General features: G+C 48.2%; 1 protein-coding gene across 1 annotated transcript; it reads left to right on the plus strand.

Moving 5' to 3' along the window:
* Nucleotides 1-8214: 8214 nt before the first annotated feature.
* Nucleotides 8215-10809, plus strand: LOC127301428 (exocyst complex component EXO70B1). Its single transcript, XM_051331660.2, has one exon. It carries the CDS (start codon nucleotides 8493-8495, stop codon nucleotides 10455-10457), a length of 1965 nt encoding a protein of 654 aa, XP_051187620.1. The 5' UTR covers nucleotides 8215-8492; the 3' UTR covers nucleotides 10458-10809.
* Nucleotides 10810-16786: the final 5977 nt, after the last annotated feature.

The following is a 16786-nucleotide window of genomic DNA, read 5'->3' on the forward strand; positions in this document are numbered from 1 at the left end:
TTGAAGGTTGATGGCGGCGGGATGTAGTGCGGCGCAACACCAGGGATTCCGGCGCCAACGTGGAACCTGCACAACACAACCAAAGTACTTTGCCCCAACGAAACAGTGAGGTTGTCAATCTCACCGGCTTGCTGTAACAAAGGATTAGATGTATAGTGTGGATGATGATTGTTTGCAGAAAACAGTAGAACAAAGATTGGCAAAGAGATTGTATTTCAGTATAGAGAATTGGACCGGGGTCCACAGTTCACTAGAGGTGTCTCTCCCATAAGATAAACATCATGTTGGGTGAACAAATTACAGTTGGGCAATTGACAAATAAAGAGGGCATGACCATGCACATACATATTATGATGAGTATAGTGAGATTTAATTGGGCATTACGACAAAGTACATAGACTGCTATCCAGCATGCATCTATGCCTAAAAAGTCCACCTTCAGGTTATCATCCGAACCCCTCCAAATTAAGTTGCTAACAACAGACAATTGCATTAAGTATTGCGCGTAATGTAATCAGTGACTACATCCTTGAACATAGCACCAATGTTTTATCCCTAGTGGCAACAGCACATCCATAACCTTAGAGGTTCTTGTCACCCCTCCAGATTCACGGAGACATGAACCCACTATCGAGCATAAATACTCCCTCTTGGAGTTACTAGCATCAACTTGGCCAGAGCATCTACTAATAACGGAGAGCATGCAAGATCATAAACAACACATAGACATAACTTTGATAATCAACATAACAAGTATTCTCTATTCATCGGATCCCAACAAACGCAACATATAGAATTACAGATAGATGATCTTGATCATGTTAGGCAGCTCACAAGATCCGACAATTAAGCACAATGAGGAGAAGACAACCATCTAGCTACTGCTATGGACCCATAGTCCAGGGGTAGACTACTCACACATCACTCCGGAGGCGACCATGGCGGCGTAGAGTCCTCCGGGAGATGATTCCCCTCTCTGGCAGGGTGCCGGAGGCGATCTCCTGAATCCCCCGAGATGGGATTGGCGGCGGCGTCTCTGGAAGGTTTTCCGTATCGTGGCTCTCGGTACTGGGGGTTTCGCGACGGAGGCTTTAAGTAGGCGGAAGGGCAGGTCAGGAGGCGGCACGAGGGGCCCACACCACAGGGCCGTGCGGCCAAGGGGGGGCCGCGCCGCCCTAGGGTGTGGCCACCTCGTGGCCCCACTTCGTCTCCTCTTCGGTCTTCTGGAAGCTTCGTGGCAAAATAGGACCCTGGGCGTTGATTTCGTCCAATTCCGAGAATATTTCGTTACTAGGATTTCTGAAACCAAAACAGCAGTAAAACAAAGAATCGGCACTTCGGCATCTTGTTAATAGGTTAGTTCCAGAAAATGCACGAATATGACATAAAGTGTGCATAAAACATGTAGATAACATCAATAATGTGGCATGGAACATAAGAAATTATCGATACGTTGGAGACGTATCAGGCCCTGACTCCGTTAAAATGGCTATACGCCATGAAATCCAAGATAGATGAATACTTTTAGAAAGTAAATGGATCTATAAAATTGATGGACTTGGATGAAATATCCTTGAAGAAGTTCAACTTGTCGAAAAGTTGTTTACGACAAAGTTCAAAGAGTTGACTACGATAAGATTAGATCTTCCGTAGCAATGCTTATAGTCTATGTGGATTATTCTAGTAATCACTACATTTTTCTTTTATGAGATATGTCAGTAGGATGGCAAAATACATTACTTATCAGAAATGTGTATTAAAGGTGTATACAAGATACAACCAAGAGTTTTGCTGATCCATGGAATACTAGATAGGTATACAAACTTCAATTGGATGAAGTGAGTATCACGGAGTTGGAATCTTCACCAGATGAAATAGTCAAAGAGTTTTTGATTTCATCAGAGACGATGAAGAGGCTTGCATTTGCAAGAAATTAAGTGGGAGCGCTGAGACATATTTATAATACTTTATGTAGATGACATATAGTTGGTTATAAATGATGTAATTATATACTTGATTAAAAAGGTTTCATTGAGAAATTAACTTCAATGAAAGGATATGGACTGAAACAAATTTAGTGACAAGATCTATGAAGATAGATTGAAACACATAATAAGTTTAAGTCAAAGTACATAGAATGGATATTGAAGTAGTTCAATATAGAAATATTAAGAAAATGTTCTTGTCATGTGAAGTTTTAACAAGACTTGAGTGTGTCTGACACTCAATGAGTAAAAACACATGAGTGATTATAGATGACAAATAATATGTACACAATCAGATGTCATGTGCTCTTAAAAATGTTATGAGCATGTACCAGAATGATTCATGTGATGATCATTGAAAAACAGTAAGAATATTCTTGAGTACTTAAGAAGAAACCAAGGATATATATATAGTTTTATATGGAGAAATGACAAACAAATCACTGTAAAGTGTTGCACTGATATTTGTTTTGTCACATATGAAAATAAAATTTCAATCTCAAATTAGACTAAGTATTGTTTAAAAGGTAGCACAATGAGTTAGAAATTGTCTATGCTAGATTTAGAAGAGTTCTAAATATTGTGACGGATTCTACAAAAGAAGGCAGAATATATCATTGTTTTGACAATGACCAAGGATGTTAAAATCAAGAGGTTTTTGAGAACTTGGTGTAGTTCCGACAGAGTCAGAACTTTGAAGCTATATTGTGTGTGACAATATTAGTGACATATTTCAGACCACGGAATTAAGGTTCCACCAGAAGACCAAACATATTTAATGCCGACTCATTTGGAAATGAGTGATGCGTTGAGACGCAAATGAATTACAAAATACATACGTTTCTGAGCATGTCAGATCCGTTGACTAAAACCTCTCCCGTGAGCAAAACATGATAAAACACCAGAAGGCCAAGGTGTTATATCTTTACAAATGTAAACTAGATTATTGACTCTAGTGCAAGTGGGAGACTGTTGGAGATATGCCCAAGAGGCAATAATAAAATGGTTATTATAATATCTTTGAGTTTATGATAATGTTTACATACCATGTTATAATTGTATTAACCGAAATATTGATACATGTGTGTTATGTGAATAACAAGGAGTCCCTAGTAAGCCTCTTGTATAACTAGCTTGTTGATTAATAGATGATCATCGTTTCATGATCATGAACATTGGATGTTATTAATAACAAGGTTATGTCATTATGTGAATGATATAATGGACACACCCAATTAAGCGTAGCATAAGATCACGTCATTAAGTTATTTGCTATAAGCTTTCGATACATAGTTACCTAGTCCTTATGACCATGAGATCATGTAAATCACTTATACCGGAAAGGTACTTTGATTACATCAAACGCCACTGCGTAAATGGGTGGTTATAAAGGTGGGATTAAGTATCCGGAAAGTATGAGTTGAGGCATATGGATCAACAGTGGGATTTGTCCATCCCGATGACGGATAGATATACTCTGGGCCCTCTCGGTGGAATGTCGTCTAATAGCTTGCAAGCACATGAATGGTTCATAAGAGACCACATACCACGGTACGAGTAAAGAGTACTTGTCATGATACGAGGTTGAACGAGGTATAGAGATACCGATGATCAAACCTCGGACAAGTAAAATATCGCGTGACAAAAGGAATTGGTATCGTATGCGAATGGTTCATTCGATCACTAAGTCATCGTTGAATATGTGGGAGCCATTATGGATCTCCATATCCCGCTATTGGTTATTGGTCGGAGAGAGTACTCAACCATGTCCGCATAGTTCGCGAACCGTAGGGTGACACACTTAAGGTTTGATGTTGAAATGATAGAACTTGAATATGGAATGGAGTTCGAAGTTTTGTTCGGAGTCTTGGATGGGATCCAGGACATCACGAGGAGTTCCGGAATGGTCCGGAGAATAAGATTCATATATAGGAAGTCATATTCCAAGTTTGGAAATGATCCGGTGCATTTATGGAAGGTTCTAGAAGGTTCTAGAAAAGTCCGGAAGAATGACATTATGGAAGGGAGGGACTCCACTAGCATGGCCGGCCAGCCCCAAGGGGAAGGAATCCCAGGTGGATTCCACCCATGGTGGCCGGCCACCCCACCTAAGGAAAAGGTGGGAGTCCCACCTTGGGTAGGACTCCCTCCTTGAGTAGGTTTTCCACCTTTGGGAAGTTTTGGTGTTGGGGTCTTATTCGAAGACTTGGACTACAACTCTTGGGGCTTTCACCTATATAATGAGGGGCATAGGGGAGGGGGCCGGCCACCACAGAGCCATAGCTTGGCCGCACCCCTTGAGGCCGGCCACCCCCTCTCCCAAACCCTAGCCGCCCCCTCTCTCCTCCACCTCTCCCGCACGCTTAGCGAAGCTCCGCCGGAGTTCTCCATCGCCACCGCCACCACGCCGTCGTGCTGCCGGATTCAAGGAGGAGCTACTACTTCCGCTGCCCGCTGGAACGGGGAGAAGGACGTCATCTTCATCAACACCGAACGTGTGACCGAGTACGGAGGTGCTTCCCGATCGTGGCACCGTGATCAAGATCTTCTACGCGCTTTTGCAAGCGGCAAGTGATCGTCTACCGCAGCAATAAGAGCCTACTCTTATAGGCTTTGGAAATCTTCAAGGGTTAGTCTTGATCATCCCCTCGTTGCTCCCGTCTTCTAGATTGCATCTTGGCTTGGATTGCGTTCTCGCGGTAGGAAAATTTTTGTTTTCTATGCAACGAATCCCTACAGGATTCCCCTCGAGGGAAAACTCTTATTAAAGTTAGGGATTACTACTTTGCTGGGAGAAAAGTTATCTTAAAAAAAGATGAAACCAACGGTGGGAGGAACCACCGTTGTATTTGATATAGGAGGTGGTGAGTCTCGAACTCTGGCTGTTTAGTACAACTTCACATGTACTAACCAGTAAGCCTCAGAGTCTTTCTCGGGAGAAAAGTTATCTTGAATAGTGGAGATCTGGTGAGATTTTGGCATGATCCCTCGCTTGATAATGCTGCTTTGTGTGATTCTTATCCTGCTTTGTTCGATATTTGCCAAGGGCACGACTGGACTCTTGAGAGAGTCATTGGTTGTAACTGTGTATAATACCTTTCTGTAGGAGATTATCCCCTGAGATGGTCGTCGGAAGTATATCGTGATGCACGCGAGGTTGAATCACAAAGTTGGGGCCCTGATTGAGTTTCTTGGAGCCCGAATCCGAATGGAGTTTACTCCATGACATCTATGTACCAGTTCTTAGAAAGAAATTTAACTGGATTGCATAACAAGTGGATTTGGAAATCTAAGATCCCTTGAAAATAAAGATTTTTCTTTGGCAAGTGTTTCAAAATGCCATTCTAACCAGGGATAACCTAAAAAAGGAAGTGACTTGGATCTCCTGTGTGTTCCTTTTGCTTGCATAATGAGACAGCTCAACATTTATTTTTCGAATGCTCGAATGCCAGGGTGGTTTGGGGTAACCTGGGCAGTATTGTTGGGACTAACTTGTGTCCTTGACTCCTTGTTCGCTTTGGCAGAGTATAACTTGGTTTTATAAGTTCTATCCGAGGGGGGAGAAATTCCATATGGTATTACTTGATGCGATTTGTTGGGGGATTTGGATTATCAGGAACAAAATCACTTTTGATAAAGCTATGGTTCGGTCTCCTTTGGTAACAATCTCTTTGGTTTGTTCTTTCTTACATTACTGGTCAGAATTCTACGGCGAGGAAGATGGAGCAAGAATCAAGAGTGGCGCTGATCAGATGCTGCGGCAAGCGACGATTCTTCATTCTGGCTCTCCGATGACTGGGACTCTGTCGCCAAGGACGGAGATGGTGCTGACCACCAACGGCGGCGTCTGATTGTGGCGTGGCTAGCCGGATTTATCTTTTGGTTTTGTTCGAACCTGGTATCCTATGGTTGTTTTGTGGACTCCTGTTGAGTGGGTTGTAGTTTAGGATAGTATTTTTTGCCCGTAGCTTGTCCTCGATGCAGAAGATCAAGCAACGGGTTTTCCTATCAGTAAAACTATGGGTCTTCTTTCTCCGCTCTGTTCTTTCTTGTTATTCCCAACTGAACATTGTATTTCCGTTATAAACATTAATGGAAAGGGGTGCGAAGTCCCAGGTTGAATTTTTTTTTGGTATCCTATGGTTGTTTTGTGGACTCCTGTTGAGTGGGTTGTAGTTTAGGATAGTATTTTTTGCCCGTAGCTTGTCCTCGATGCAGAAGATCAAGCAACGGGTTTTCCTATCAGTAAAACTATGGGTCTTCTTTCTCCGCTCTGTTCTTTCTTGTTATTCCCAACTGAACATTGTATTTCCGTTATAAACATTAATGGAAAGGGGTGCGAAATCCCAGGTTGAATTTTTTTTGGTACAGTACTGATATTTCTTTTGTGAATGACTAGTTGGAATGAATGTGGAACTAAAGAGGCCAACAATGCGGTATTTTCTTTTTGACAAATCTGGATGCCTCGTTTGTGGCCTCACCGTGAAACAAATTCAGAATCTGGCCCGTAAGAAAATATGATTTTTTAATAACATTTTAGGTATTCATAACTTAATTTACATAGCGAAACTTAAAAATAAATGACATAAAAAATAGATAAAAGCCATATCTAGGGTTTGCGGCAGCGGCCGCCACCTACTACTCCTCGTCGACGTACTCCAGCATGGGCCAATGGCGATGGCGGAGGGGCAGGTGCACGTGCACGCGCGCGTTATGGAGTCATCAGTGGTGTTGCAGGGTGCGGCTGCGCGAGCGCGTTGTGACGAGGCCCTGCCCATGTCCTCAAGCTCCAAGGAAATGATGCCGAGTCGAAGAGTCTCGGTGTCGTCCAACTCGGGTGGCTGGGCGAGGAGCTCATCCTCCTCTTCTCCACCGCTACTTGCTCGCTTTCCCACGCGAGGAGGACGAGGTAGTCGTCTGATACCTCTTTGCCTCGGATCTCCTCGCCGGAGAAGAGCTCTCCCTAGGTTGGCTCGGCCATCGCTTGCTACTCCGTCGTTGGGCCTAGGCTGCCCACTTTTGTTGTTGTCACGCCTCTTGCTGTTGTTGGGCCCCGACCACATTGACGATGAGGAATCCCACGTGTCGCTGCCCCTCCTACTATGTTCGCCCGAAACTGTCCCAAGCGTATGAGTTAATGTTGTGCGCGTGGTTGGCGAGTAGATCGGGTGGCAGGAGCGCCCGACAACGGGGAATCTCGACGCGCCCGCACGGCCTTCCGTAGGGACCATCGGCACCTGCATCCGCCGTGAACTCAACAACCAACCAATGGGGAGGTGGATGAAGTCCCACCCCGCTGATGTCCTTGTCTCATAAAGCGCCCATGCCACGTCTACATGGACGTATGCGTGGCTGCGTTTCGGTTTGGGACGCGACGATGACCCGGCCTCGTGGTCGTTCTTCATCTTACGGAACGTGCACGACTTGCTCATGGCGCTTGTTGGGTTGGTTGCCGGTAGGCGGGCTTTGTTGTGGCAATGTGCAATGTTAAATGGAGTGCACGACCGAGTGCCCTTTATTAAGGGATCGCCACTGATGGTGGCCGATGGACTTCGAGTGCCCGACGTTGATGCCATCTCACAAGGTTAACGCGACCAATGGCTGGTGCACGCAAAGAAGGTGAGCGTGCCAGTAATGGTGGCGCAACAAGCGAAGCAGCCGCTCAGAGGTTACCAGGCGGGTCAGGGGCTGATGAGAACTTCCGCCGTCGCATTTTCAACTCAAATTTACTCGTGGAATAGGTCGAGGCGGACATCGCCGTTCGTTTGCGTTGGGCCGTTTAGCTGGATTTTACCTTCTTGATGTTCACGTGAACCAAAACATATGTTCAACAATCTGTTTAGGTCGGCTCGCTGGAGATGCCTTCTTATCCCATGGTTCATTGATCCTAGGTTGTTGCTCTCGGGCACCAGAAGTCCTCTTCTCGCGGCTGTTGCCTTGCCGGTGCGCGGTCCAGTCAGGAGCCAACTACATGAGCTGTTGCCTGTACTGTGTGCTTCATAACTGTTGTCTCTTTGAAGACAGATTGACAACGGAACAGTAAACAGTGAGGCTACGTGCTCGCATTACGTGTGTCGTTAACGCATAACCAATGGCGTGACGACGGCCGGGCTTGACCATGGACGAACCGCCAGCTGGGCGCCACCGGAGGCTGGTGGGCCCGGCAATCAGCCATTGGCGTCCGTCATGGCTTAGAAAAAATCTGATCCCGCTTGGGCTAATCCGCGCAATAATTATAGAGCTCCAGCCGCAACTCCAGCACAGAAATCCGCCGGTCTTGCCTTCGCTGGACCTCAGAGCAATCAGAGCTGAGAGAGAGAGGCTGATTCCTTCGCTTCGCCGCCGACCGCCGCCGCTGGTTGCTGCTGCTCGACGCCGCCTTCGACGCCCACGTGCGGTCCCGTGCCGGAGCAAGCCGCACGTGCGCTTCCCGCCGTCCCTGCTTATTGGTTTCGAGGAAGGGAGTGCTGTCTCGTGGAGGGAGCGGGAAGGAAGGGGGAAGAGGGCATGGACGGATCCGCCGCCGCGGAGCTGGAGAGGGCGGAGCGGGTGGTGATGCGGTGGGACTCCACCGCGTCCGCGTCCACGGGGGGCGGCAGCGGAGACGACCAGATGCTGTTCGACGGCAGCGGGGACCGGGCGGAGGCGGAGCGGTTCCTCCAGGCGGTGGACGACCTGCGCCGCCTGGCGCCGCCGTCCCCCGGCAACGGCACCGGCAGCAGCCCGCCGCGCCGCAGCTCCTCGGCGGGCGGCGGCTCCAGCGGCGCCGTGCAGGTGGCGATGGCGCGGCTGGAGGACGAGTTCCGGCACGTGCTGGCCACGCGCGCGGTCGACCTGGAGATCGAGGTGCTGGCCGACCTCACCTCCTCCCTCTCCATGACCAGCGACCGGACCAGCTTCTCCGCCGAGTCCGCCGACAGGGAGCCCGCGCCGCCGGCGCGGGGAAACGACGACGACGACGAGAACTCCAACTCCCGGTCCTCCTGCGTCGGCCGCCGCAGCAGCTACCGCTCCATGACCAGCATCCGCGAGATCGACCTCTTCCCCGCCGACGCCATCTCCGACCTGGCCGCCATCGCCGCCCGCATGGCCGCCGCGGGGTACGGCCGCGAGTGCGTCCAGGTCTACGCCTCCGTCCGCAAGCCCGCCGTCGACTCCGCGCTCCGCCGCCTCGGCGTCGAGAAGCTCACCATCGGGGAGGTCCAGCGACTCGCGTGGGGCGTGGTCCAGCCCAAGATCCGCACCTGGATCCGCGCCGCCCGCGCCATCGTCCGCGGCGTATTCGCCAGCGAGCGCCGCCTCTGCTTCCTCGTCTTCCACGGCCTCAACCTCTCCAATCCCACCACCACCGTCACCACCCACGCTCCCACCACCACCACAACCCCATCCGCCCCCTTCACCGAGACCGTCAAGGGCGCCGCGCTGCAGCTCTTCGGCTTCGCCGAGGCCATCAGCATCGGCCGCCGCTCGCCCGAGAAGCTCTTCAAGATCATCGACCTGCACGACGCGGTCTCCGATCTGCTGCCCGACGTCTCCGACATCTTCGCCGCCTCCAAGGCGGGGGACTCGATATGCGTGCAGGCCGCCGAGATCAGGACGCGCCTGGCCGACGCCGTGCGCGGGATACTCTCCGAGTTCGAGAACGCCGTGTTCCGCGACCTCACCAAAACTCCCGTGCCCGGCGGCACGCTCCACCCCCTCACACGCTATGTGATGAACTACATCATCCTCATTTCAGACTACAGGGCCACGCTCTCTCAGCTCATCCTGGCGAGACCATCAGCTAGCTCGCGTGTCGCGGCCGAGGGCAATGATCTCACACCGGCATTTCCTGACCTCGACCTTGCTGATCCTGACAGCCTGTTGCCGCTTGCTACTCATCTTATATGGATTATCGTGCTTCTTGAGCACAACCTTGAAGCCAAAGCGTCGCTCTACAAGGATGTGGCACTCTATCACTTGTTCCTGATGAACAATGTGCACTATATTGTGCACAAGATAAAGGACTCGCCTGAGCTCTGGGGGCTTATCGGGGATGTGTACTTGAAGCAGCTCACGGGTAAGTTCCGGTTGGCGGCCACAGCTTACCAGCGTAGTGCTTGGCTTAAGATCCTGAATTGTCTGAGAGACGAGGGTCTCCATGTCAGCGGTGGCTTCTCATCAGGGATATCCAAATCAGCGCTTCGGGAGCGGTTCAAGTCTTTCAATGCTGCGTTCGAGGAGGCGCATAGGATCCAGTCTGGGTGGCATGTGCCTGACAAGCAGCTGAGGGAAGAGCTCAGGATCTCAATAGCAGAGAAGCTTCTCCCAGCGTACCGATCTTTCCTTGGTCGCTTCCGGCACCATATAGAGAATGGGAAGCACCCAGAGTTGTACATCAAATACTCAGTCGATGACCTTGAGATATCTGTATCAGATTTCTTCGAGGGCTCTCCTCCTCCGCCCAATAGCAGGAGGAGGTCCCATGGATGAGCGATGGCTTGAAGGCCTCCAATAGTTGTGTCACTTGGCTAACTGTTGTTGCTGAGTATTCTTTATTCTTCGGGGATACAGTCGGTATATTTTGGTTCTCCCCTGAACTTAAGGGTGTAGTTGGTGACGATTTCTTCTACTAGAGGTAATCTGAAACAGAAGCAGGTTCGTATTGAAGCTGTCAAAAGCCTCGGTGGGTTTTCCTCAGATGACGAGCTTGTTCGTTTGTTACATTATGTTTTGGTAGCATGTTCATATAGGAATGTTTTTGTAGTATAATGCTGCATAGTTGTAACTTGTAATATCCTGGTGGTCCGGTTGATCACCATTATATATGACCTTTAGCTTAGTATATCCTGCTGTCTTTCTGGTTGATCACATTATATATGAGTAATGATTTTGGTAGATTAGATGTAAAATCAACTGTGCTAGGGAGTACTGTGTTGCACTTATATAGATTATGCATGACCTAGTTCTTGCCTTGAAGTATCAGTTTTGAGGTTTCCACCTGATATATTCTCTATTTGAATACTCACTAATATAATAGCCAATAGGAAACAACTAATGGAGCCTCACCTATCTTGATTAATAAGCCTTATGCCCTAGCGGATGAAAGATTGAATTGGCTATTGTATCATCTTGTGTGCACTGTGCAGTGCAGACTAAAGTATCAGAGTGCAGTGCCTTGATTGCCTAGTTCTTAGTTGGGCTAGTATTTTGCAAAGAAAATAAGACCCTATTAACCACTGTTCTAATTACAACACATACCAAAAGTCATGTCTTGTCCCTATTAGTGTTGTGTAGTAATACAGTCTTGAGTATCAGAGTGCAGTGTCTTGATTGCCTAGTTTCGGCTTGGGCCGGTGTTCTCATAGAAGGTTGGACCATGTTAACCAGTGTTGAACGCACCAAAGCTCTTGCCTTGTCCCTATTAGTGTCCTGTAGTAATACTGGCTGGAGTGTACCAAAGCTCATGACTTGTCTCTATTAGTGTTCTGTGGTAATACTGTCTGGAGTATCATGTTAGCTTCTGTCTGCATCATAAATTGCTACTGTCTGGATATACTGCTGAATGTGCCACCAATATTTTTCGTGAACAACTGCATCATACAATAGCAGCCTGAAGTAGAAGTTAATAACAGGGAAAGATGGCTACGGCATCATAAATTACTACTGTCTGGATATACTGCTGAATGTGCTCCTAATATTTTTCCTGACCAATTGCATCATACTACCTCCGTCCTTGTTTATAGGCTGTCGCAAATTTGACCAACATGATATAGGTATATATTACAAAACATATACCATTAGAAAGTTCAGATATTCTACTTTCTAGTGATATAATTTTTGTATTGTATAATCTACATTATGTTAGTCAAATTGATGATCTCGGGATGCGTGCAGGCTGAGGGAGTACAATAGCAGCCAGAAGTAGAAGTTAATAACAGGGGAAAGATGGCTACGGCAGCCATATTTAGATTCTGTTATTTCCCTGGGGTGAGAAACTCATAAGAGCAATTTCAATAGTGTAGCCAGCTGTTGGCTATAAGCCAAGTGCCATGTCATCTATAGCTAACTTAGAGCCAACATATACAACAGTGAGCTATAAAAGTGTAGTACTTTTACAAAATATGGCCCACCTTTTAGACTGCTCATAGTGGAAGCAACATAGCTAGTAACATCACACATCTCAAGGTATTTTGGTGACATGGCATGCTAATAAATGAAGAAAGAGAGTGAGGTGGTAACTAGCTATGTTACCATAACATCACACACCCCAATGCAAGATGAGTCTACAACATAATAAATGATACAATGCATGACACTACATATAAGTTACTATCCACTATGAAGGTAGTAACTTAGACTAGTAACATGACATATGTTACTAGTCTAAGTTACTCCCCACTATGACCAGCCTTAGTCTCACATAGTGCCTAGGAGCACGTGCTAGAGCTGGCTATAAGATAAGAGCCCACTTCTCTTCTCTCTCCTAATCTCTCTCCTCCAACTAAGCAAATTTATAATATTTTATCTCTTATAGCCAGCTGACTGTACCTTATTGTACTTGCTCTAAGCGTTCCTATCCTATGGACTCATCAGCCTCAGCCTTACTGTAATAAAATTGTAGACATAATTCTCTATTCCTGCTTGTTATCACAAACATGGGTTCTACGAGAAAGATCTAGCTTAGCAAGCTGAAATGAGAAGTTACAGTAAACGTGCCACTCTTATGCAAGGGAGAATAGAAATGGTACGCAACGAGGATACAGTTGAGTGAGAGGCCATCACGCTTCTTGGGCACACAGCTCATCTACTGCTTGAGTAGTAGCATTAGGTTCCAACCTAACATTTCCAAATACAGAGGCACAACAGTCACTTGCTGCATCATCATAAGCAGCCAATCATCCCTCTGATCTTAAAGGAAACCGAGCACATGGTAGCCGAAATACCCGATATCGCATCATATAAGAACAATTGGCCGTTGTGGTGGTTTCGGGAATGATTCCGGTAAGCAGGGAGCCTATTGTTGTTGTCAGCCAAAAAGCATGTGCAGCTGTGCACCATTGACTCCTATGGTAATATAGGAAATGGTATCTATGGTCAATGTCGGCGTCAGCGCTTCTTCGTAGGAATATTTGCCAGCATGTGGCGACGGGAGTTGTGATTCTTTCCTTGTGGCAGGAAGGCCTGAATATTATTCGTGTGTCTGCAGCTACCGGCGCACCAGCAGAGTGGAGCATCTTCATCTAAAACAGCAACGGTTTCGGTACGCTATAATGCAGTAGTTTTTTTTTTTTGGCCAAATCTGGTCGCTTGGCCGACATTGCCTTGTTTCATCTCCCCTAGCGAAATTATTTCGGAATCTGTTCCTTGTGTTCGGCACCAACGAGGATGGAGCCTAAAATAGTGCAAATGGTCGCAAAAGCGGAAAGTGCTGAAGCACATTGTTTGGTTGGCAAATGACAACTGAGATGAAATCTGGGTAGGAACAAAGAAATTACGGGTGTGCTTGTATACGGGCCGGTGTTCTACTTACCACTTTACCAAAGTGATGACACTATCACTCATAACTTAGAACTAACATGCAGCATAATAGCAAATCAAAATAACAAGCAAGACAAAAATAATGTCATTCAACCCTAGCTACTTTTAAATAGCAATTATACACATGTAGTTTATTCCCAGCTAACATCAAATGGTAGTTCAACTCACAAGTACTACTTATACACATAAATAGGGGTAGTTCATAGGAGACGTTGACATGGAAAATCTTCCTCTTCTTCAAAACCTGGTGTCGTCTTTGTTAGTCTTTGTTAGCCCAGACATGATCTGCCTACACTCCCGCCTCTTATTCCTCTAGGGCACATTATTTGTGGCACTGACACATGGCCAACATCAACCTTATCAGACCTAACTGCATTCTCCTCCTGGAAGAACTTGTCCAGATCACTTTCGCAAAAAAAAAAAAAACTTGTCCAGATCACATCCTAAGATTTAGTTGTTCAGAATACAACGTGCAAGAGCTAGCTTAACTTGGGTGGAGAAGGTGCGGAACAACTTCTGATCAAGGATCTTAAATTTGTTTTTCAGAGCAGTGAATGTCCTCTCGAGTCTCGACCCTGACTCTAAGGTTAAAGTATCTAAGATTGAAAAGTTTCTTAGCATTGTTGGGGTGGAATCTTGTTGAGAACTCATTGAGATGGTAATCCTTTTTACCTGAAGGGTGGGAGAAATCCAGAGCGACAGGCATATCCGACATCAGCTAGGTAGAATCTACCCCAGGGACTTGGGGTCCTCATGTCTTCGTTGAAGGCGGCCTCATTCTTCTTTTGAGCCGCTTTAATTTCCATGCGCTGCAGAAATTCCGTGAAAACAAGCCAACCAATGGCACGTTTTTTGATCCAACGAATGCGGGAAACAAACGGGCTTGCGAGCACCCAATCACGCCCAAGGGGATGATCGCGATGCTCTGATCTAAAGATTGCATGGCATGGCACGGCAGTGAAGCATGATCGGGTCTCCTCTCTGCATTCCTGCATATACGTGTCCTGCTCTTTCTACTAGTTCTAACACGGAGAACACACGAGCGAGCCAGGTGAAACCGTGAAAGCTCAGGCAGTCAGGACTAGGGAGAAGTCAGCGCGCGCCCGTGCCATGCCGGTGATGCCGTGCGTTCGTGCAGCTCGTGAGCCAGAAAGGGATGGAATGGTTTGTTTCATGCGCCCATCCTCCTTTTCCCAGCGGCAAACAGGGGAGCTGGTGCCCTGATTGACGCCGATCGCCGATCGCGGTCCGCGTCCGTTGGGCGGGTGCGCCACGTCAAGGCGCGCACGTTGGGTGGGTTCATCGGATGTCTGCTTAGGAGTTAGGAGTTAGGACATGCTTGGATGCTCGCAAGATTTTCTTCCATCTTTTTTTAGAGCAACCATGTATTTTTTGTTAATAGAAAATCACGATATGTGCGTAAACAAATGTGGAAACTAGCAGATAGGTCGGATGCCGCAAAACTCCAACGCAGCCAGGCTGACGAGACACTGCGTTGGGAGAAACGCCGAGCCTCCACCATTGCTAGATCCAAAAGAGCACCATCATCAACGAGGCTTTGTCAGTCGATGAACATGCCCGCTGCAAGCAGCAAGGCACATGTCACTGTGGCAATCGATGGAGTTGAGGAATAAGGGCATCTCCAGCGGCGCGACGCATTTCGGACGCCCAAATTGTCCGCGGGCATCCGTTTGCGTCGCCTGGCGGACGGGGAAATGGTCGTGTGTCCGTTTGCGTCTGGGGTTGGCTCCAGCGGCGCGACGCATTTTGGACGCAGGCCAGAATTCAAAAAAGATGAAATAGCGTCCCCTCTCTCTTGACGATCATGTAGCCCTCCGCTAAGGTCGGATGGAGGGCTACTTGCGCGACGCCGGCATTGATCTGCATCTGCCAGGCCTGCTGGTTGGCGGCCGCGGCAGTCTTGATCTTCTGGTTCTTGCGCCGCCCGCGACGCTTCGCGGCCTCCAGGACTATCTCCTCCGCGGAGAGCACCTTCTTTGCCGCCTTCGGCTTTGCCTCCCGGCCGCCGCCGTCGGTGGCCCGCTTTGCTTCCGCCGGAGCTGCAGCCTCCATTCTGGCTATGGCCGTGGCTACGGGGGAGTGTGGGGCGGCGGCGGGTGCGAGGGTTTGCTCCGCATCCATGGCGGTAGCTGCGGCGGCGAGGACGTCCATCGCTTCTGGACTGCTCGCACCGGTCTAGTTTCCAATTTGGCGTGGGGGAATGGCCAGTGGCGGGAATAATATCGCCCTCCAGCCACTGACGCGTGGGTCCTACGTCTTTTCGGCGGACATTTTCCGCGACCGCCGAGCGTCCGTGGAGACGCAAACCTGGCGCATATTTGGGCCAGGTTTGCGTCTCCGCGGACGGCCCGGTCACTTTGCGTCGCCCCGCTGGAACAGGCCCCAGACGCATTTCCGGTCACGGCGCGCCGCTGGAGATGCCCTTACGCAAATCAACCACCCCAGACCAGCATCCTTGCTCCAGAGCATCCACCTCGCCCCGGCCCCAGCGCCGCCGCGGACAGCGACAAACGCCAATGACACTTCGAGAAACAGATCTCGTTGGATCTGAAGAACGACGAGAAAACCAAGCCGCCGACCTGAAAGATCTACAAGCACACATTGCCAACTACCCTGAGACGCCGCCATGAAGGACGCCACCAGTATGGGAGTGGAATTGAGGCAGATTTATTTGCTGAGCGCCACTCCCAACAACCCAACGACGCACGATAGCAGACAAGCCCTATCTACATAACAGAGAAACGAGGTTTCCTTCCCCTCTTGCCGTCGGAGCGGCAAGCGGAGAGAGAGACCCAAAGCTCACACCGGTGGAGATGGGATATGCTGCCAGTGTTTCGACAGAAACACCTTGCCCCTCGTCCACATGGACACGAGAATATGCATTCTAGCCCAATTTGTCAGTAGTGTGTCTAGCATTGCCGATGGACGTGTGGAGGTTTGCCTCCGGGGTATCTCGCCGGATTGGTCGGTGTTCCTTTCTTATCTACGCTTCTCTTTATCGAAGACGCTTGCTCCTCTCGTGCGCCGGATTCGTCTAGCTCCAGTGTGGTGGGGTGGGGGGTACCTTCAGCTTGAATTGTAGTTGTCGCTATGTGATCCAAGGTCATGTTTGAAATTTTTAGTACTTTTAGAATTCCTTCTAATGTTGTTGAGGATTATGAATAGATCAATATGCTTTTGGAAGAAACACATAGGTCCATACAACTTAACATCAACAGTTGCATCAAGGTACTTGAAACTTAAAGGGAAATTCCAACAAA

This window comes from Lolium perenne, chromosome 5, assembly GCF_019359855.2.
Source record: "Lolium perenne isolate Kyuss_39 chromosome 5, Kyuss_2.0, whole genome shotgun sequence".
Classification (NCBI taxonomy): Eukaryota; Viridiplantae; Streptophyta; class Magnoliopsida; order Poales; family Poaceae; genus Lolium; species Lolium perenne.